The 23,939-nt window shown below is 43.8% G+C and overlaps 1 protein-coding gene and 1 pseudogene across 1 annotated transcript in view; one reads left to right on the top strand and one right to left on the bottom strand.

Annotated features, from left to right (window-relative positions):
* Positions 1-9,680: 9,680 nt before the first annotated feature.
* LOC127301536 (uncharacterized) overlaps positions 9,681-23,939 on the bottom strand; it is a 31,742-nt gene continuing 17,483 nt past the window's right edge. Inside the window, exons 11-17 of the mRNA XM_071820262.1 lie at positions 14,184-14,249; positions 14,044-14,100; positions 10,788-10,889; positions 10,631-10,708; positions 10,374-10,523; positions 10,206-10,298; positions 9,681-10,126 (exon numbers count right to left, since the gene is read on the bottom strand). Coding sequence (XP_071676363.1) covers positions 10,058-10,126; positions 10,206-10,298; positions 10,374-10,523; positions 10,631-10,708; positions 10,788-10,889; positions 14,044-14,100; positions 14,184-14,249 — 615 coding nt within the window. The 3' untranslated portion in view covers positions 9,681-10,057. The remainder of the gene's footprint in view (positions 10,127-10,205; positions 10,299-10,373; positions 10,524-10,630; positions 10,709-10,787; positions 10,890-14,043; positions 14,101-14,183; positions 14,250-23,939) is intronic.
* LOC139831175 (uncharacterized) lies at positions 17,375-23,847 on the top strand (annotated as a pseudogene).

Genomic DNA, 23,939 nt, shown 5'->3' on the forward strand with positions numbered 1-23,939 from the left:
TATGGAAAAATAATAAAATTGTACACCAAAAATATTAAATTCATCCATACAGAATTATAATAAAATCATATGTAAAAGAAGTATCTGTTAGGAAGTACATACAGGAACGATGGCAATTACAAGAGTTTACTCCCGGAAAGTACATACAATACCAACGAGAATTACATGGGTTAATCATTTCTATAAAATTTTGAAAATCCAAATCTACAAAAAACCGCGAGGAAGTTCAAATATTTGATGAAGAGAAGTAAAACCATTCGACATGAGTAGTACATCCACTTAATATAGGTAGTACAAGAAACCGGGTAAAAACCAAATGTAGAAAAAACAAAATATTCTCGTCATCCGCGAGGAAGTACAAGCAGCGATCCTGAGAAGTAGAACCATTCGACAAGAGCAGTACACCCACTATATATAGTAAATACAAGAAAACTAATTAAAAACCGAATGTAGAAAAAAATAAAATAATCTCATCATTCGTGAGGAAGTACAAGCAGCGATTCCGAGAAGTTCGAGCGAAGACTACATGAAGTACATGCAGTACGGGAGTACAAAATATCCAAAGAAAATCCCCCAAATAATTTCACATAGAAATGTTGGGAAGTCCAAAGGTTAAGATCCAAGAAGTGCAAAATCTCTTAAATAAAGCATAGGGACAATCTAAAATTATCATTCCGAAACACACATGTTTAGTTTTAGTAAAACACACTAGTATCAAAGCATTTCTGGGAAGTACAACCATGAAGCCATGAAGTAGAAGGACATGTCGCGTGAAGTTCAGATGCGTGTGGTTGTGCTGAGCATTTTTTGTGGCCGTTGACCTCAAATGGACACTATACGAGAAAACTATAGTTGTTTTACTGAACACTTTCGTGAAACAACGCCAAGAAGTACAACCATTTGACATAGGCAGTACACCCACCTAATGTAGGAAGTACAAGAAAACCGACAAAATCCACATGTAGAAAAAACAAAATAATACCACCACCCGGGAGGAAGTTCAAATACTTGAGTACGATAAGTACAACTATTCTAAATAAGCAGTACACCCACTTAATACAGGAAGTACGAGAAAACAAACAAAATCTAAATGTAGAAAAAAGAAAATAATACCACCACCAACAAGGAAGTTCAAACACTTGTTTACGAGAAGTACAACCATTCGACATAAGAAGTACACCACTTAATATAGGAAGTACAAGAAACCGACAAAATCCTAATGCACAAAAAATAAAAAATAAAAATCCTCATCCGCGGGAAGTACAATCTGTGATTCCGAGAAGTACAAGCGGCGACTGCAGGAAGTACAAGCGGTAACTACGGGAAGTAGACAGTGTTAAGATAAAATTTATTAGTTTTTCTGAACAGCTTCGTGAAACAGCATCAAGAAGTACAACCGCATTGCCCGAGCAGTACAAGCTCATGTCGGCGGAAGTTCAATGCTCTGTTTTTTGCGAGGCGGAAATCTATTGTGAAAATCTCATTGTTTTGTTCACTAACAAACTCAACCATTGCCACCCAAAGATTTATATGATAGAGTATGAGTCTAATTTCATTACCTACAACATTTCACAACAAATAAATGGATCTAATCCATCGAATTCGAGTCATTATCTCGCAAAGTATACCGGAAACATGATTTCAAAACTTCTAAAATTACTTTTAAACCGTTTGGATTTGGCAAAAATGGTAGATATGAAAAAGATGCGCCCTTTCGACACATTTCCAACCGTATATCATTTGCATTGTTTCAATATACCGGATGGAAATCGTGGACAAAATCATTCGGTGCCCGTCACATAAAACGGGCGGAGAGTAATTCAAGTTGTTCTTTTAAACTGTAAGGAATCAGAGAAAACAATTGGAATAAGAAAGTTGCGCCTAGTTCATAGCTTTCCAACGCCATATTAGTTGCATCATTCCGACAAACGGTTGAAACAAATCATCCAAATTACCGTCCGCTCATTTTTAAGTACGTCCGAATTTCGGTATTTTCAAAATTGTTCAAAAACTGTGAGGATTTTGAAAAAATGTAAAACATGAAAAAGTTGCGCAATTTCATTATCTATCCAACGGTATATCATTTGTACATTTCCGATAAGCGATTCGAAAATCAAGCTAAAAGTTCTTTTTCTGGCCATATAGAAGCATTTTCGTATTTTCAAAATTAAATTTAAACCGTGCTGAATCTGTGAAAGTTGTGAACATGAAAAAGTTGCATTTTTTCATTATCTATCCAACGGTATATCATTTGCACACTTCCTCCAAATGGTTGAAAAAATCATAGTGTAATCAGTAGGTCTTAAGAAAATGAGAAGTTCAAGTAAGTTCCGACAAAAAGGTCAACCCTCTTATCCAGGAAGTTCAACCTTGTGTCCAGGAAAGTACAAGTCGGTGCTCAGAATATTATTCTGCAACCGGTTGCGGAATAGTGCTGATATATATATATATATGTATATATATATATAGGAAGTATTTATCCTATATATATATATATATAAACCTCCGCAAAATACAGTCTACAAAGTTATTTGACCTGGTGCAGAACACCTCGCAAACCAATAAAGATACAAACATTGGCCAACAAAAAAGCTCGGGAGCTTGATGAAAGAAAAAACGTATAAGTTGTTTTACAATATATATAGTGCTTACAATATACAAATTTTCACTGTCAAGAAAAATTCTACAAGGAAAAAAGAAACCTTCAGTTATCACCTATTATATCGTCTATGTTTACTCTTTCATCGTCTGCAATACCACTCCTATGTTCAGCATAACTACCTTTCACGAAGAATTCAGCATCTATTCAAAGTAATTCATCCATCATCTCTTCAGCCACAGGGGTTACAGCATCGTTGATTTTGTCGATATTTCTCCTCCTCCTCGTCAGTTTGGCTTGACACCTTTCGACAATTGTGGTCATATCTAACTTTGGATAGCAGACTTGCAACATGATCATGGCAAACCTTGCACCAGCAGTCAATTGGGCCTTCACAAACTCATGGATTCGAGGAGCATCCCGGAATTTGTTCATCAGGTCAGGAAGAGTCTTCGACGGGGAGTTGCAAGGAAACATGGTGTTGAAAACCAAGGCTAGCGTCTTTGCGTAGAAATTAAGAAAATCACGGACCTGACTTTCGCGGTCTTGGAATCTAACGATTTGTCGGGTACGATCAGGCGTAGCCCAAAAATTCGATCCATGTTCCAGAGCAAGCTTGACAAGAAGGTTTGATCTCGCATCTACTCGTTGATCTTCAGCAGCAGCATCCAAAAAGGAACCTATTCGATGGAAGTATTATAGCGAGAGATGGAAACAAGCAAATAGAATAGAGGAATTGCAAAGACAGGAAGCGTACCCTCCATATCTAGACTAGTGTCGGTCATCAATTGAAGCATGTAATCTTCTCGCGAAGTAGCTTGTGCGGCTTCGGTAACCGCAACCTCCTTTAAAGCTAACGCTTCCTGGGCCTGCTGAAGAGCAATTTTCTCCTTTTCGGAAGATTTTCGAGATTGCTCCATTATCACGAGAGCATGTTTTTTCATCGACTGGAGCTGTTGTCGAAGTTCATTCAAATCTTCTACCGGATCAGCGTTCGAAGAATCTTCAATAAACTCGTCAATGGAAGTTTTCCTCGAGTAGGATGAAGCGGGTAAAGCATCCGAAGAACGAGGAGCCGTGGTATAGTTGTCAAAAACCAACTGGAAAGAAAATCCCGACATCAATCATTTGGCAAAATAGTACTCCATTAATTCATTTGGATATTTACATGACCATTACAAGGTGGTTCCTAGTGAACCAATGGAAGGCTATCACAAATGGCTACTAAGGCGACAACGTCAAAAGAAAGAAGAAAAAAGAAAGACAGGGACAAGATGGTCTACTTGACCTCCGGCTTCGCAAAACTGGGGGAAGGAGTTGGCTTGTATCTGAGGAAGGAGAGGATTTTCTTCAAATGCGATTTGGAAGCCCTAATCAAGGATTGCCACCTCTCTGTCTTCATCTTCTTCGCTTCTCCAACCTTCGCCCTGTCGATGTTTTGTTGGATCTCAGCAACCAAAGCGATGGTGCCTTCAATGCCAATCTTCAAGTTCTCTTGCCGGAGGGTCAGCCCAAGATCTTCTTCGGGAATGAAGTGCTTGGTCAGGGCAGCAAAGGTGTCAGGCTGCTCTTTCTTTGGGAAGAAGTATGGGAAAAGGCGCGAAAATGTCGCCTTAGCATCAGAGATACTCTGGTGCACTTTATCCCCATGAATCTCAAGGAGAGAAAGAGCGTCAAGAAGACGTTCATCTTCGGGTTTTTCAAGTTCAAAATCCTGGTTCATCTTCCCTGCTGAAAAAAATTTCGGGTTATCAACAAGTATACGAAAAAGCTAAGGATGGAGAACAATCAAAGTGGTCGGTGCACTTACTGACAAAGCGCCGATTTTGCGACTCCAAGCGAGCGATGATCTCTTCCTCGCGAGCGATTTGCTGGGTTGTGTTGTCGCCTAAGGCAGTTTCAGCTTCATGAAGTCTTTGTCGAAGACTCTCAACTGAGGCAGCGTCTAGTTCAGCCTTTTCGCGAGCTTTTTCGCTTTGCTCCAGCTTGAGGGCAAGGTCAGCGGCGCGCTTATTGGCTTTGGCAAGAGCCTCTAGCAAAAGAAAGGATGACAATGTTACGACAAAATAGCAAAGGAAAATCTACTTGACAAGAAGAAGCGAGAGAGGAATACCTTTCAAATTATTAGCATAGTCACTGTACCCGATAAATTGGGTATCAAGACGAATAAATTCGTTCATCAGAGGTTGAAAAAAGAACATGGATGAGAAGATCAAAATGGGGAAAAGTTCGACAGTAAAAATAAAAGAGTGGTCAGAGCTCTTACATCGTCCATAGAAGGAGTCGCCGAACTCCCGGTCAAGAGGCTTGGCTCTTTGCCAAGTTCAATCCTCGCTCTCTTCGGTGAAGGGGCACGGGAGCTGCCGACAGGAGTCAGGTGTCCTATGTCCTGCTGAGGAGGCGAGGTTTCGTCTGTAGTAGGGCGAGTCTCGGAAAGAACTAAAGTCCGTGATGTGCTCGTAAGAGCAGTCACATTAACAGGGGGTTCTTCCTCCTCGTCGCCACTGTGCATCAAGAAATAGTATAAGAAACACCTAACAAGCAATATGTCGAGTGAAAAAGGATGACAGAAACTTACGAGCTAACAAGGGCATCGTTGTAAGGGTTGAAGGTTTCCTCCTCTTCGGGGGAAGTTTCTTCGGCAGGCGATTGGCCGGCTTTGGAGGTGCCGGAGTCTGCAACCTCACCCCTCTTCCTTTTGTTCTTTGGGGAAACAGCGGAAGGGAGAGAATGCACAGACTCGGAAGCCTCAGATTCAGCATCTCCTTCAGAGGAAGCCGCGGATTTGTGAGAACCCGCAACTTCACTCTCAGGGAGAGAAGTACCCTGGGTCTCATCGGTGATGATGGTTCGTTCCTCGACCTCCCCGCCTTCAGGAAGGGGAGGTAGAGAGGATCTAACTTGATGTTTCTACAGGAGGAAAAGATATAGAGACGACAGGTTACATCAATGAATTCAGCAAAATAGTAGTCGACAAAGCTAAAGTTCGTCGAGAACAAAAATAGTTTACCTTGGGGAGGGCGTTGGTGCCGCTATAGGGCTCCATGCGACACGAGGTTGGAATGGTGTCTTTCTTGCTCAGCGACGAAATCTTCCGGACAAGCTTTTCTAGGTCTTTTACCGACAGATCCTTGGAGAATCGGTCGACGTCTTTGTCGCCAGCATACATCCAGAGAGGGTTCTTGCGAGCCTGCAGAGGCTACACCCTGATCCTGAGGAAATAAGCAGTAATCTGAATATCCGACAACTCTTTGCCGCGAGTATTCTGGAGTTCGTGGATGCGTTTCATCAGCGCCTCTATCGATGTCTTCTCTTCATCGGTAGCTTCAGCATCCCACGACTGGCGTCGGAGGATTTTTTCGCTACCATTAAAAGGAGCGACATTGTACTCTTGCGAGTCGACATGTTCTTCACGGATGTAAAGCCATCTTTTGTGCCACCCTTGAACAGAATCAGGGAATTTGACATCGAAGTATTCGACATCTGGGCGGACGCAGATAACAACACCACCTATATTATAGGCGGTGTTGTGGGAGCTGTTGCAGCGGACAAGGAATATGCGTTTCCACAGACCCCAATTGGGAGGGGTCCCGAGAAAGCATTCACAGAGGGTGATGAAGATAGAGATGTGGAGGATGGAATTGGGCGTGAGCTGGTGTAGCTGTAGCCCGTAAACAAAGAGTAATCCACGAAGAAATTCGTGGATAGGAGTAGCCAAACCGCGGATAAGATGGTCAACGAATGTTACCCGGTATCCGATGCGCGGTGTGGGAACCTTTCCTCGTTGGGGAAGATCAGTATCTGTTCCTTCTTCATGAACCCGAGCTTCTTGAGCAGGTTTGCGTCCTGGTTAGAGATCTTGGATCTCTCCCACTCCGAGAGCTTCAGGTCTTCTGTTGCCATTGGAGAGGTGTGCTTGGAGAGTCTCGACCGCGGTGGCATTAACTGGGTTGATTGTGCTGGAGGAGAAAGCAAAGGCGCAGGAGTTTTGTTGTGACAATGGGGGATTTTGGAGAAAGACAGAGCAAAGGTGCGGCGCAACGAAGGGATTAACGGAGGAAGAAGAAGATACTTTATAGCAAACCTACGAAAAGACGTGCCGTTAGATGCAGAAAGAATGGGCTGGATGGCCTACACGTGTCTCCATGGGTAATAAGGTCTTTTTACTACGATGGAACTGAACAGACGCTACAGTGCGCGTGCCAGAAAAAGCGGAGGACGTGTGTCCCCCACTTGCATAACGTGTCATGCACCGCAGATTTTGGGTCCACAGGTCAGCGACAGGACAGAACTCACGTCTTCCCGATATAATGGTCGTGGCTATCGTCAGCACTGATGTCACTTTAAAAGAAAAATTTCGACTATGGTGTTACGAGGATTGGCGACAGAGAAGGAATAATGATAATTTCGAGAGCCTATGATCAAATACAAGCATTTGTTCATATGCTCGGGGGCTACTCTTATCAGAAGTATTGTTTATACTTCTGATAAGAGGTAAACGCGGATGATAAAATATAGAGTGCTTCATCAGAAAAGCAAGTTGAGCCTACAGCCAAGTACAAATACTCGACTGTAGCCTTGGGGGCTAATCCCATCGGGAGCGCTGGTCGCGCACCCGATAAAAATGGAAGCATTCGAAAAAGATGTCAATATAGCGACAAAAGATGTTAAAGTGGTGAGCCTACAACCAAGTACAAGCACTTGGTTGTAGCCTCGGGGGCTACTCCCATCGGGAACGCTGTTCGCGTGCCCGATGAAATTATAAAAAGCATGGTGAGCATATTTCGAGTTATATAAATAACTCTTCATATACTCACATCGGGAGGGCAAGATAAAAATATACAAGTCATCCGGTGACTCGAATAAATGTGCTATTCCAACAGCCGAAAAAAGCACTCGACAATACATTCTCAGAGCGCATCAGTCGCGAATTAATCTCTGAATGTCGCGATACTTTGCAAAGGTAAGTCCTCGGGATCCGTCCTGTGCGGCGTGGCACCGCCTCTGACGGCGCTTTGCTACTTTTTCCGTATCAACAGATACGAAGAAAAATCCTAACGGGCGCGTTAGGTACCCAATAAAACATGACTGGAATTCGGCATCTGGTAAGACCTTAAGCGGCGCATGTCGAATTACACCAGTATCCCGAGATCATGTCCAGAGACGTGATCTTGAAGTAGGTTTTGGTGGATTGCCATAAGAGCAGTTAACCGGTACCTGATCCGTCAGATGAACCAGCCCCAATTACCGTTGTCCCTGTACAATATATGATTGTTTTATTAAAGTTATGTGTTGACTTGAAGAAGTTATATGGTAATTGTAAAGTTGGAGATTTTCCCTGATTCTCCGATTCAAGCAAAATCTCGGGGGCTTCTGACATAGGCATCCCCAATGGCCTGCCGGAGATTGTACCCGGGGTTTTACTGAAGGCCCACGACCCGAAGATTATGAAGCCCGGAAGCCCAGTCAGGAGATAGTTTGGAAAGATAGAATTGTATTAGGAATATTGACTTGTAACTATTACGGGACGGACTCAAATAGTCTCCTGAACTCTGTAACTTGTGTATCACGAAACCCTCAGCTCCGTCTCCTATATAAGGGGGAGTCGAGGGACAAAGAAAGGATCGATTCTATTGTCAACGCAACCCTAGTTTTCTAGTAGTCGAGTACTTTTCCAGCTGAACCTTCGAGATCTACTTGCCCTCTACTTCCAACTAAACCCTAGTCTACAATCCATAGGCATTGACAAGTTAATCCCTTGTCAGTATCCCATCCCGCCGGAAATGCGCCTGCTAAGCAGCAGCGGCTAGAGGATGGCCGTGAACGGCATAGGCGTCCCGCCGCCGCCATCACCGGGCACAGAGCGCTGGAGGGACGCCATCAGGGCCCGACGGTTTGCACTCGAAACCGAGGAGCGGGCCAATCCGACCTGGGCGGTCACCGGCAACGACTCCTGGTGGATCGCCTTCTTCCAGGTGCAGTACGACATGGAGATGCACAACACCACCGGCCTCGTCGGCGGGCCGAACAGCTGGAACAGGGACAGGCACCTCCTGTTCTGGGGCGTTCTAGGGCGCACCCTGCAGAATGTCATCGACGACATCCACAACGGCGCTCCAAGGTTGGAGGCGCCGTCCTCACCGCCATCGTCTCCCGCAGCGCAAAGGCAGCCGAGGAGGACGTACTCGTCATCATCCAACTCTTCCTCCTCAGGACCGGCCCGATCGACGTTGTCCTTGCCGTACCGCTTCGCGCCCTACACTGTCCCCAAGCGCGTGGTGAAGGAGGAGCCGAAGACGCCCATCAATCCGAGGCGCCGCGGCAGCGGCAGCCGGCAGTAGCAAAGGTGCGACGGCGGCGCCCTCCTCATCCCGAAGCCGGAGGTGAAGGAGAAGCAGGACGATGAGGAAGCGGCGAAGGCGGCGCTGCTAGCAGAGTACGAGCGGCAGCAGCGGCTCATCGCCAGCAGTGACGACCCCAAGGACTGCCAGGGCTGCGAGCAGCGTGCTTAGCGTCGCTGAACGACAAGGACGCCTGGAGGGGCGACCTCGACACGGCGATCGCCATGTCCATCCGCGACACCGGCAAGCCGCTCGTGGACCTCACCGACGACGGCGAGGCAGGACCAAGCGGCCTAGTGAAGGACAAGCCCATCGACGAGCCCGACGAGCACGTCAAGCAGGAGGTCATCACCGACGACATGTACAACTTGCACTAATACTACAACGCCTCCGGCCGCCGCAAGTACTTCTAAATTAGGTTTAGTTTAAATTTAGTCGAATCTCGTTCGAATCTATGTGATATATAGTAAGTTTTGATAAATTTAACCAAATCTAAATTTCCAAAATTTTGTTTCGGGTCGCGACTGGGGAGCGACGTCCCCAAACACGGCACGAACAAAACATATTTCCCAAACGCTCGATCCAGTGCCGTTTGGGGACACGACTGGAGATGCTCTTATACCAAATATATCTCTAACCTCGCCAAACTGAAGGAGGCCCGCCCACTTCCATGTCCAATGCTAACAGAACACCCATCAGGTTTGCTCACCATGTTTTGGTTGTAATCTTTACAAGAAACGTACTGCTTCTGATTTATTTTCCCCTTGCCCAAGGTCTGTACCAGTCCTGAGTCTACACTCCATTCTAGAATTTTTGATCGTTTATTCTAGCATCCATAGACCATAATACAGTTCCGTGAGTGGAAGAATGCCCATAGAAAAACGAGTGGCATCAAGCCTGCGCCGCTATCCTCAGCGCTAGTGCTGCGGCGGATCATGGTGTCTTACACTCTTACCTATCGACTGGATCGAGGAACTACATCTTTTGTTGCGCTCACCAACGCATCTAGTTTGCCACAAACTGTACATGACAAAGGCCACCGCATCACACAAAATCCCAACCAAACTTGCAATCAATAGTTTCAAGTAAGGCAAATAATGAAGCCTTGCAGTCTTCCTCAGGGCAGCTCAGTAATCCCGTCCTCTTCTTCTTTCCATGTGACTAGCTTTTCAAGAAACTCCATGACCTGTGTACAATTCATAATATCATTAAGCCTAACAACCAACAAGCTTATGCATATATACGCAAGAGATAGAATGCATTACCTCAGAAGGGTCTTCAAGTGAGTAGAGGGCTCTAGTGGGCTTGGGCTCCGTCGTGACGAGGATGCCAAATCCGTAGCCTTTCTCACCTAGCATCTGATTTGGAGAAACGACTATTGTCAAAACTTTAAGAAGATGACAGAAGCTTAGATGATTTTTCTTAGGAGTCACCTTGAACGCGTCCTCGTCGGTCTTGTCATCACCGATGTGGATGGCGAGCACCCGTGACCTGTCCGTTTTCAGATCTTCAAGAAGATGGTTGAACAGATACTCCACCGCATCCCCCTTCGTGAACACTTCCTTGGAGCGGAACTCCCAAACCTGCATTAATATATACAACACAAATGTGATGAATTTCCTTGCAAAAAAAAAATGTGATGAATTCAACCAGGCACCTTTACAATTCATGGTTGGCAAGTAGTTCTTACCATTTTACCCGTGTCAAGTCTCAGAGCAGGAAAGTCCATCAAGACGGTCTTGACGGTGGCTTCGACGAGGTCCCAGTCCTACAAACAAAGACAGGTAGAAATGTCAGGCAAATTTTCTGAAATACCAAGGGCGCAAGAAGACTGAAACTTGAGGTACCTTCTGATCAACATTTCTGAAATGGACTGATACGCAGAATTTATTGTTTTCAACAAAAATACCACCGATCCCTTGAAGGGCCTTCTCCAGACACTCTGTAGCCTGTTGTGCAAAATAAAGGGCATTCGCATTTTCAGATTATATATTACTGGTTATACTAGACAATTTCTCGCGCGATTGAGCGAGCGAAAGTACATTGCTACATGTTGTGCGTCTTTTTAGGAACTGTTGCACATCTTATACTTTGATTAAAAAAAGTAAGCCAAGTAGTTTAAGTTCACATGTTACATGCAATGCTATCTTATAAATTTAAAGCTAACATCGACATGTCCTATGCATAGATACAGAGTTCATAGTTTTTTTGTTAGATGAGACAAGTTTGCTTAATGACCTAATCAAACATGTTGTCTAGTTTGGCTGCATATATATAGAAACTGCATGTCTTCTATCACCGGTGATTTGTTCTAACATAAGCAATGCATATTTCAATTTCCATGTTTATAATGTAACAATATATGGCATCGTTCTTAACAATTTGTATGAAAAAACAGAAGTTTCAGAGATATCTAATTGCGGTATAGGTGCGCCTCATTTTTTTTTTTGTGACCATGTCATATGGGTACAACTAACACGGGGTTTGAGGGGGTACATGGGGGCTTTGGGTATGGCGACAGAAACCAGGAGGGTAAGGACGTCCGAGACTTTCTCATAGCCTATGACATGTTGGTAGCTAATACCTTGTTTAGGAAGAGGCAATCTCACTTAGTGACCTTTAGTAGTACCCAACACTCTAGCCAGATTAATTTACTCCTCACTAGGAGAATGGAGAGGAGGGCTTGTTTGGAATGTAAGGTGATCCCTAAGGCATGTGTTGTGGCACAACATAAGCTTGTGGTGACCAAATTTCGCTTCCACGCGTGTTTTGTGGGGACAAAGGTGTCAAAATCGCAAGAAAATGTGGTGGAAGCTCAAAGTGGAAGCGCGACATACCTTTAAGGAGAAGATGAACATGGAAGGACATAGCATGTGGGTGAACATGGAAACGTCCATTCACAAGGTAGCTAGGAAGTGTTTGGGGTAAAAAAAACAGCAAGAAAAATGAAGCCGAAGATCCGTGGTGGTGGAATGAGGATGTCCAAAAGGTTATCAAGGAAAAGGAGTGCTACAAATGTTGGCACGATGAAAGAAGCATGAGCAACATGGTGAAGTACAAAGAGGATGCATTAAATTTTCAAAAGTTGCCCTGCCATAATGTGATATGTTTCCAATGCCAATAAAAAGTAACCCATCCAATGGTATTTAACATCCAAAAAACTGCCAAATAAAACGTGTCCAAAGCAGAAATATCACAAGTACTGCCATGCCCTGGGCCATCACAAGGAAAACTATACCCAAAATCATTTTTATCCGGCATTAATTTGGAACCAATAGTTCAATGTGCTCATAAGCGCCTGTCCCGAAGATGTGGATCATCCAAGGCACATTAGCATGGCATACTCCTCCTGTTTGAATCGGAGTTTGAAACCAAACAAACGTCTCCTCGGGAGGATAGATGGGGCGATTCATGTGAGATCCCATGTAAATCTAACTTTCTATTCACTCATGGGATCCGGGCGGTCCGGGGAGGGTCCACCACGGCTCCTCTCTTCTCGAGAATCCATACATCCCTTATCAGTGTATGGAGAGCTATCTCTCGAGCACAGGTTGAGGTTCGTCCTCAATGGGCCAAGAAGAATGCAAGGTGATCCGTCAGTGAGGCAAGGAGGCGGGCCTATGATGAGTTATATGAGAGACTAGGTACAAAAAAGGCGAAAAGAACATGTACAACATGGTGAAAATTAGCAAGAGGAAGACAAGGGACCTCAACAAAGTTAAATGCATCAAGGATAAGAGTAACCAACTTCTAGTGAAAGTCGAAGAGATTAGAACATACGGAGAGATAACTTTGATGGGTTATTCAGTGATGGGAATGGGAGTACAATGCCCGAGCTAGATGAATCCTTTGATATGACACCAACACGTCCACCGTGCGGCAAGGCAGATGAGGAGTTGGCGATGGGGGAGGTGAAGGTGGAGGACCAACTGGTCAAACGGGCCCAAGCCGGCTAACCCGGAGCAAAAGGCCATTCTCAAGTCCTACGAGTCGGCGCGCCGGGAGCGTCTTGTAGCACATACCTAGCAGGAGGTTGAGGACACCGTCCTGGTCCGTGTCATGGACATCTCCCGCGAGAGGGTGCCGACGGAGGAGGGCGGCCAGCTGCTCATGAACCCCGAGCGGCAGCGCACCGTCAACCCTTGGAAATGCCGCCGCCCGCTAGGCTCAGCGCGTCCCCAAGAACGAGGAAGCTCAACACCCACTGGCGTCAGTGAAGGCGCAACGGGCTAGGGAGAGGCCACCCACGCCAATGGCCTTGATGCGCCGCCGTTCGCTTGATGGCGACGCGGATCAACGCGGAGGCGGATCAACAGCATCCCGCGGACGACCATGGTGTGGCACTGCAACACGAGACGAAGAGGAGGGCATGGGCAAAGGGACGTGGGGTTGGCACGGGCCAAGCAGCGAGCAGCACCAACAACGACGAGCATCCCTCTAGCGAGTAGATTAGGTTAAGTTTTATTTCAAAATCAGTTGAATTTTGTTCACATTTGTAAGATATAACAAAATATGAATGTAATTCGAAGTTTCGGTAAATTTTATCTAAATCCTTTGGGGGCGCGACTGGTCAGAGGCACCCCCAAAGGCGAACGTTCGATCCAGTGCCCCCGAACAGCCGACTCAGCCTTGTTGCCACGCACCATTTGGGGGCGCAACTGGAGATGCTCTTACCTACAAATTAAGCTTATGCGCCATACTATGAAGCTTTGAGAGAAAGTAATTGAGCATCGCTTGAGAAGAGTGATGAATGTCACCAAAAACCAGTTGTGCTCTATGCCTGGGAGATTGACTACAAAGACGATTTTCTTGCTTTGTCGACTTACAGAGACAGATATAGGGAGCAGAAGGACATACATATGATTGTACCTAGATATTTGGCGCTTGACAGGAATGCATGGAAATCATCAATACATGCCCAGAATCTTAGGTTGTATGTTGTTTACTCCGTTTCTCTCTCTTTCTCGTTTTGGTTTCCACATGTTTATGTTGGATTTCATATCTAGCATACCCTAACTTGCTCGCGAAAAAGGATTTAATGTTTTTTTTGTGTGGTCAATATACATGCAAGATGCTAATTGTAAAATTAAACATATGTTATACCTTAGATACCAGAGGTTCCAAATATGGAAATGGCTGGTAGTGGTTCTCTTTGCCGCACTACAAGAGTGGATTAGGAAAGTTAAGAATAGCAACAATATAGTCAAATTCACAGTTTGCCAAAATAATGGATGATGACTTACAATTTTTATGTCCAGCCCATGGCTTCCTGCGTAGTTTACATTCTCCAACTGCACAAAGTCTATTGCCTGGAAGCAAACAGAAAAACACACATTAGCTTGTTTAGTGCTTTTAATTTATGCTGATAAATGGATTTTCATATATTTGAAATGTGGGGTGATTTTTGCTGCAGGTATCCCAAGGACAAGTTCAATTGGGAAGGTCTTCTATGCTGGAAATGATGTAGATGACTACAGTCCTAGCTCAGAAGAAGCAATTCTCAGAGGAGAATATGCTGTATAGGAGCTTAGTCTGTGTTTTGGAGGCAATAACCTGAAAATGTTCAACTGTTTTCCTTTTTCCGTAGTTTCTCTCTGTAGTAAGTTTGTTTTTGACATTTATGCAGGGTGGTGTTGAAGGTTAAAGGCAAGTGGACAAAGTTATTGATAAATGTGATTCTATGCAGATATGCCATTTTGTGTCCTGATGTTAATACAATTCAAACAACTTTATCAATTTATTGCATGCTTATGCTTGCTGTCATTGTGAACAGAACCTGAGAGAAGCTATTGTGACCTACCGCTATAGCACTCTTCGTCAACCTGATGAGATGAAACGGGAAGCATCACTTCCCTTCTTTGTGGAGTACTTGGAACGCTATTACTTCCTCATATGTTTTGCTGTCTATGTACATTCTGTGAGCTCTGCTCACCAGGCAACATCTTCAGAAGTTAGTTTTTCTGATTGGATGAGAGAAAGACCTGAACTGTACAACATTCTTCGAAAGTGATCCATGGCACCTTGCCAATACACATGCCAACAGTGCATAGCTTGTAAGAGTGTATATAGCTCAAACTTTATTTCCTTCGAGAAAGAGACAAGTTATAGATTTTTACGCTTGTTCTTTATTGAATTTGGTTGCATGTGGGGATATTACGAGAACTGCTATGTGCTATGTTCTTGCTTTCCCTCTTAGTGCATAAAGTATTTCCTTTTAGTTTTCTTTTATAGTTTACTTGAATTGCTAGGCCGCACTGACACTTCTACTAGGCAGTCTCCATGTCCATCTATGAGAAAGTGATGGTTGAGTGTTGACTCATGTAGAAACTATGTTGGTCCTATCATAGTGTTAATGATGTGTCAGTGCGGTGTCACTGAGGAGGAAAAAATAACAGCTCTTTGAAAAATCAAGGAGCTTAGGCTGGGAGCTGAGAACCAGCTGGTTTCTTCCTTAAATCTGGTTCATCTATCCTGGATTGATGTTTCTGTTTATATGCATTTTTCATCAACTTATTTTGTTTCTATGATAATTAACACTGACAGTTCATTACCCTTAATAAAAGATCATCTATCGCATGCGCTGGTTCCAACCTTTACTTTTCCCTCAGTCAATGCCATTATTTAATGAATTTTATGCAGCACTGCATTTTAATAATTAGCTTGTTGAATTATATTTCTATACCTATGTTGTCCCAACATAGCCGGTCCCAAGCCCGGGTAAAGGAGGAGGGTTGTGATAGGCTTGGCGAGCCAACGTAAAAAAACACAGCCACTTTTATGGAGATGAAACCCAAAAGATTTTCGTTGGGGCGTAACCCTCTTAGCGACGTGCCATATCGGAACCCCGGTGTGGTGTCAAATGGTCGTCACCCGCTAGGTGGCGCGCCGTATCTTGATCTGGATACGGTGGCAAGTGAGCAAGGATCGGGTCGTCGCATCCTTAGTGGCGCGCTACATCGGCGCCTGAGTGTAGTGGAAAATGAGCAAGGGTCTTCGCAGTTGACTCGACGAGTGCGAAGGGTAGTTGGAACGTAGGGTCCCTGACAGGAAAGCTTCGGGAGCTAGTTGATACAGCGGTGAGGAGAGGTGTTGATATCCTTTGCGTCCAGGAGACCAAGTGGAGGGGACACAAGGCGAAGGAAGTAGAGGATACCAGCTTGAAGCTGTGGTATACGGGAACGGCTCCAAACAGAAATGGAGTAGGCATCTTGATCAACAAGAGCCTCAAATCTGGATTGGTAGACGTCAAGAGATGTGGGGACCGGATTATCCTGGTCAAGCTGGTAGTTGGGGACTTAGTTCTGAATGTTATTAGCGCTTATGCCCCGCAAATAGGCCACAATGAGAACACCAAGAGGGAGTTCCGGGAAGGCCTAGAGGACTTGTTAGGGGTGTACCCAGTGGCGAATAGCTCTTCATATATAGGAGACCTTAATGGCCACGTGGCTACATCTAACAGAGATTTTAAAGGGGTGCATGGGGGCTTTGGCTATGGCATCAGGAATCAAGAAGGGGAAGATGTCCTAAGCTTTGCTTTAGCGTACGACATGATCATAGCTAACACCCTCTTTAAAAAGAGAGAATCACATCTAGTGACTTTTAGTAGTGGCCACCACCCAATAGCCAGATTGACTTCATCCTCTCAAGGAGAGAAGACAGGAGTGCATGCCTAGATTGTAAGGTGATACCTAGAGAGAGTGTTGTCCATCAGCATAAGTGACAGGGTAACCATTATTAGTATACCTAGCTCGGCCCAATATGGAGGAGACCCAATATGGAGAAGGCCCAACAAGTCAACCCGAAGAAGTATTCGACTAGGACTCTTGTAAAACCCTAGGCTGCTTGCATATATAAAGCTAGCCAGGACACCCGATAGAGGGGAGGACAACAGATAGACAGAATATAGACAACATAGCTCCGCTACGGCGGCACCCTGTAAACACATTTATGATCATATATTGGATTGCTAGCAGCACGTAGGGATCCTCCACCGAGGGGACCCGAAGCTGGGTACGTCGTGTACCTAATCTCGCTCCCGAAATCTCCATCGTCACTCTCTCCCGAAACCCAAGTCTACAATACGTAGGCATTGCCGAGGCGTTCCCTCGTCAATAAGCTTGTGGTGGTTGGCTTCCGCTTTCGACTTCGTGTCCAACGGGATAAGCGTGCGAAAGTCGCTAGAACGAAGTTACGGAAGCTCAAGGGCGAGGTAGCTCAGACATTCAAGGAGAGGGTCATTAAGGAGGGCCCTTGGGAGGAAGGAGGTGATGCGGACAATATGTGGATGAAGATGGCGACCTGTATTCGTAAGGTGGCCTCAGAGCAGTTTGGAGTGTCCAAGGGAAGTAGAAGCGAAGTTAGGGATACCTAGTGGTGGAACCCCAAAAGGCTATTAAGGAGAAGAAAGATTGTTTCAGACGGCTGGAAGTACAAGATGGCAAAGAAGGCCGCAAAGAGAGCTGTGAGTGAAGCAAGGGGTCAGGCGTATGAGGACCTCTACCGGCGGTTAGGCACGAAGGAAGGCAAAAAGGACATCTATAGGATGGCCAAGATCCGAGAGGGTAAGACGAGGGATGTTGACCAAGTCAAATGCATCAAGGATGGAGCAGCTCCTGGTGAAGGACAAGGAGATTAAGCATAGATGGCGGGAGTACTTCCACTGAACTGGACAACTCCTTTGATGATACCAGTAGGCGTTTTGTGGCGGCGAATCCAGTCTGAGGTCAAGGAGACGTTGAGAAGGATGAAGGGAGGCAAGGCAATGGGCCCTGATTGTATACCCATTGAGGTGTGGATAGGCCTCGGAGACATAGCTATAGTATGGCTAACTAAGTTCTTCAACTCCATTTTTCGGGCAAACAAGATGCCAAAAGAATGGAGAGGCAGTATATTAGTACCAATCTTCAAGAACAAAGGGGATGTTCAGAGTTGTACTAACTACCGTGAAATTAAGTTTATGAGCCATACAATGAAGCTATGAGAGAGAGTCATTGAGCACCGTTTAAGACGAATGACAAGTGACCAAAAATCAGTTTGGTTTCATGCCTGGGAGGTCGACCATGGAAGCCATCTTCTTGGTACGACAACTCATGGAGAGATACAAGGAGCAAAAGAAAGACCTGCATATGGTGTTCATTGACTTGGAGAAGGCCTACGATAATATACCACGACACGTCATGTGGTGGGCCTTGGAGAAACACAAAATCCTAGCAAAGTACATTACCCTCATCAAGGACATGTACGATAATGTTGTGACAAGTGTTCGAACAAGAGATGGCGGTACTAATGACTTCCCGATTAAAATAGGACTACACCAGGGGTTAGCTTTGAGCCCTTATCTATTTGATTTGGTGATGGATGAGGTCACAAGGGATATACAAGGAGATATCCTATGGTGTATGCTCTTTGCGGATGATGTGGTCCTAATCAATGATAATCGAACGGGGTCAATAGGAAGTTAGAACTATGGAGACAAACCTTGGAATCAAAAGGTTTTAGACTTAGTAGAACTAAAACTGAGTACATGATGTGCGGTTTTAGTACTACTAGGCACGAGGAGGAGGAGGTTAGCTTGGATGGGCAGGTGGTGCCTCAGAAGGACACCTTTCGATACTTGGGGTCAATCCTACACAAGGATGTGGATATTGATGAAGATGTGAACCACCGGATCATAGCCGGATGGATGAAGTGGCACCAACCTTCTGGCATTCTTTGTGATAAGAGAGTGCCACAAAAGCTAAAAGGCAAGTTCTGTTGGACGGAGGTTCGACCCGCAATGTTGTATGGTGCTGAGTGTTGGCCGCGGCATGTTCAACAGTTAGGTGTGGCGGAGATGCGCATATTGAGATCGATGTGTGGCCACACGAGGAAGGACCGAGTCCGAAATGATGATATACGAGACAGAGTTGGGGTAGCACCGATTCAGAGAAACTTGTCCAACATCGTCTAAGATGGTTTGGGCATATTCAGCACAGGCCTCCAAAAGCTCCAGTGCATAGTGGACGGCTAAAGCGTGCTGATAATGTCAAGAGAGGACTTGGTAGACCAAACTTGACATGGGAGGAGTCCGTAAAGAGAGATCTAAACGACTGGAGTATCACCAAAGAACTAGCCATGGAAAGAGCCGCGTGGAAGCTTGCTATCCATGTGCCAGAAACATGAGTTGGTTACGAGATCTTATGGGTTTCACCTCTAGCCTACCCAACTTGCTTGAGAATAAAGGCTTTGTTGTTGTTGTTGTACTTATCTGGTAACCCGCTTTATGAAATTAATAGGTTCAAGCGAAAATGTTAGAATCGTGTACACTGTTCTGATATTTCACGGATTTATGATTTTTATTCTTCTCCCACCTTCCCACTCATTCTTGTAGCTTCTGACATGTTCCGATCAAGTCATATGATGTCTTAAACATACTCTAACGTTTGCCGAACACCATGTTGATCTAACTAAAGGCATAAACTGTAGCGAGATTGTTGGACCAGCATTCCACAACCATGATGTGGATTTTGCATCTCAGTAGCTCACTGCATTGGATAAAGGAACTATTCATGAGATCAATACATGGGAGAGAACGACAGCTCTAATTTGTGGTTCCTCAATCCATATGCTTTTATTTGAAGTTTAGATTACATTAAAGTAGTTAATTCCTTAGTTGTCTGGTTTACAGGAATCGGGGTCTCCAGTTTCCATATAGATAACCTACCCCAGCCCAGCACCTATCTGCAACTTCGCGCATAATGGATGCCATATTATGTGCTGGTTATATTCCACTTATCGTAATCTACAAAAGATGAAGTTTGCTGATTTTGAACTCGAATAAAACTGTTGGTTCCGGGGCGAAAACCTAAACTGGTCAGGTTCAGGCTTTTGGCCATAACTAATAATCATATATCGATATGATCCATTGTTTTCTGGGGTCTGTAGCAGCTTCTGTCACATCTTTGCACGTTAGTTAAAACTCATTTCAGAATTATATATGAGCATTCATTGAATAAGCCTATGCACCAACCACAAAACTACTAGCACTTAATGTGATGAATAATTTGCATCCACAACTTATTTATCTCCATTCTTGCATGTCTTTTAGGACAGGTACTGATCTTGAAGGTGATGTCCAACGGCCTTTTTCTGATTCTGTTTCTCTAGAAACAATTCTGCTCATTTATTCAGACCATCAGAAGAACTTGTCAACTATTATGTCTAAACATGACAAATACTACTCCCTCCGTCCAACAATGGACGTTTCAACTTTATCTAAATTTAGATGTATCTAGACACTTACATCTAAATTTAGATAAAGTTGAGACATCCTTTGTTGGATGGAGGGAGTTCTACTTGTTGTGGCTTGTGGGCCTTTGTTCACATTGGGGTGACTCTCTCCTGTAAGTTGCATAGCCTTTTATAGGAATTATCCCTTAAGATTCAGACTGTACCTCAGCATTCTAATCAGACCTAAACTAATTATTCCTATATTGCAACACTGTCATTGAATGTGATTTGTGATACGTTATCCTGTAATTTCTGTGAGGAACTTAGTGGTCTAATTCATTAAAATGCACTGATACCAGGATAGAGTCGAGCGCATGGAAGCCCGTTTGAGGAGGATATTTTACGGGAAGCAGATCGGTATGATGGGGCCATAATGGTTATTCATGAAACTGGCAATGGTGAGATCTTTGATGCATGGGAAAATGTCAATAATGAAGCTGTTCTGACTCCACTGGAGGTATACAAACGGTGGACTCTGAAGGCCTTCCAATCAAATATGCACGAGTGCCTATTACTGATGGTAAAGCCCCAAAAAGTTCAGATGTTGACACACTAGCCATGAATGTCGCAGCTGCTTGCAAGGATGCTGCCCTTGTATTCAATTGCCAGGTATTACAACTCATGTATTTACTGCGAAAGAATTCTACATTTGTTATTTAAGATAAGTATATGGGCTTATTCATCTATACTAGAGACTTAAAATGCTTGCATTTTAACTTTGTGATCCTGTAGATGGGCAGGGGCAGAACAACTACTGGTACTGTGATTGCTTGCCTGCTCAGACTCTGAATTGATCATGACCGGCCTATTGGAATGCCGGCTAGCAAAAATAATCATGAGAACGCAGCTGATGCCGATTATTCAAGTGGAGAAAAAACAATAGACCACAATGGTCACCTGAATTCAGACGCATGGAAACCTCGCACTTTGACAGAGCTACAGTCTAGATTTGACATTAATGACATCCTTCTATTCGAAAGATTACAAGACTATTTGACAACAGAATTGAGTGTAGGCAGATTTTAGATACTGTTATTGACAAGTGTTCAGCTTTGCAGAACATTCGTCAAGCTGTTTTGCAATACACAAAAGTAATTAATCAACAAAATATGGAGCCAAGAGTTAGGAGAGTCGCATTAAATCATGGTGCTGAACATTTGATGGTTTCTGTGGGCAAGGAGAAACAAAGATATCATTTAAAAATTGGCTGCGACAGCGGCCAGAGATCCGAACCATGAAATGGAGCATAAGGTTACGACCTGGTCGTTTCTTCACTGTGTCTGTAAATATATTTCTCTTTTCTTCTGAGGTTTCATTTGGGCACCTTTGAGTACATGTTCTACTAAGAATCATTTGACATTTGCAGGATGAGCCTAAAGCAACATGTCAACCTCCTCAAGGTGATGTAACGATGGAAGCCATTGTCAAAGCCCGTAGTGGCTCTGTTCTGGGGAAGGGATCCATACTCAAAATGTATTTCTTTCCTGGACAGAGACGGTCATGCAGCATGAACTTCCGTGGTACACCACATGTTATCAAGGTACTTGGTTGTGTAACTAACCAATGTGAACACATCTTTTCTCTGGATGTATATACTGTTGTTTTATCATATTGATATTCCTGTTTATTTCTGCCAGTTAAACCTTCTATGTTATTCAAACATTCTGACCTTTCAAAGTAGCTAAACTTTTGGTTTAAGGTTTCCAGGCTTCTACTGTAAGAAAAAATATCAGACTAGCTCACACCATGTGCAGTGTTGTATTAGGAACACAAAACTTTCAAACAAAAACAATATTTTCCATCTAACTGCTCTAGTGTTGGCAGCTAACACTAATATCGGTTGGCGTGATAACTGGATTTTCATATTGAGGGCCCTGATTTTGTACATATAGGGACAAAACACTGCATTCCTTGATTTAGCGTCAACAACTCAATACTGGCAACATGACCACATTGAGGATTAGTGTTTTCTCCTATCACATTTTTTAATATCCCTTTTATTTTGCCAGAGCCTATTATACATTCTTTCCTCCTATAGTTGTTCTGCTAACAGCCATCATGCTTGTGTTGGAATCATCATATTTGAAATGATAATCAGTGGCACCGCTGCCAGGCTAATTCTACTGAAACTGTAAGATTTTCTTGTAATACTCATAAAAGGCTGGCTATTACAACAGATTAATCTATTGATCAAGAGCGATGATAATCTGGTATCTGCATTCCAAGCTGGACTAACGTTGGACCTATATCCTGAATCTTCGGATTAAGCACTCACCTTGTTTATTGAGGGTGCATGACACATGAAAATTTCATCGCCTGTAAACTGTTGTGTGCTACTGTGCTACTCCTGCCGTTCCTAAATATAAGATGTTTTGGCAAGTAAATTTGGCTTACCAAAACATCTTATATTTAGAAACAGAGGGACTAGTTTTTTTCTCAAGAAAGCTAGCTTCATTTTAGAAATATAGGGCTACTTGCAAAAAAAAATGTCAACTTCAGGTGGATGGGTATCCTGTGTATAGCATGGCAACACCAACTGTTGATGAAGCTAGGGAAGTTCTGTCATATTTGAGCTCTACAGATACAACTGGAACAAGCATTGCTCAAAAGGTTGTTGTCACGGACCTTAGGGACGAAGTTGTAGTTTACATAAAGGGAACACCTTTTGTTTTGAGAGAACTAGATCAACCTGTTGATACACTGAAGCATGTTGGTAACTTGGTATAAGTGGCCCAATGGTGAGTAAATCCTCCGATACTCTTCTAGGAGTATTTGCTTTATGGCAATCCTTATATTATATCATATGCAGGTAGAGAACATAGAGGCAAGGCTGAAGGAGGATATACTTTCTGAAGTTAAACAACTAGATGGTTGGCTGCTTCTGCATCAAGAAGAATTTAATGCAGCCACAAATCAATGTAGTGTATTAGGTTATTGGGAGCATATAGGTCTGGAGGACGTGATGACACCGGCAGAAGTGTACAGCAGATTGAAGGATCAGGGGTATTGCATTGACTACAAAAGAATACCTCTCACCAGGGAAAGAGAAGCATTAGCTGCTGATGTGGATTCAATACAATCATCAATCAATGAGTATGCACCCTAATCCAAAAATTCATATAATTTGATGACTTCTGTTGCTCAATAACTGGACATAAGATCACTATTGCTTTTTTACAGATCTTCTAGGTACTATCTCTTTATTTCACACACGGGATATGGTGGTGTTGCTGATGCAATGGCTATTACGTGCCTGAGACTTGGTGCAGATGCAAAGTTTGTGATGGAACAAACAGCAGAAACACACTTTGTATCAAGTTCTCTGTCAAAACCTTCACTGACATAGCCCTCAGGCAGGGTGACTATCGTGACATACTAAACCTTGCTAGAGCACTGATACATGATCCTAAGAGCAAAGAAGACGTTGACAAAGTTTGTAGTTTATGCAGTCCATGTTATGACTGTTCTGCATTTTTTCCTAAGAACTGATTTCTCCTATTAAGGTGTGTCGGTGCTGGGGATTTGCGGGAGGATATTTTGCAATACAGGAAGGCACTGAGAGATTGTTCGCATGATGATGATGACGAGGCACGGTCATATCTCATGGATATGGGTACTAAAGCTTTGAGGTGTGTATGATTTGATTTAGCCCAAGTGCTTTTCTGCTACATTGCACTCTTTTATTCATAACATCTTTATTTGGTCATACTTGATATAAAATATTAAACATA

The sequence above is a fragment of the Lolium perenne genome, chromosome 5, assembly GCF_019359855.2.
Source record: "Lolium perenne isolate Kyuss_39 chromosome 5, Kyuss_2.0, whole genome shotgun sequence".
Classification (NCBI taxonomy): domain Eukaryota; kingdom Viridiplantae; phylum Streptophyta; class Magnoliopsida; order Poales; family Poaceae; genus Lolium; species Lolium perenne.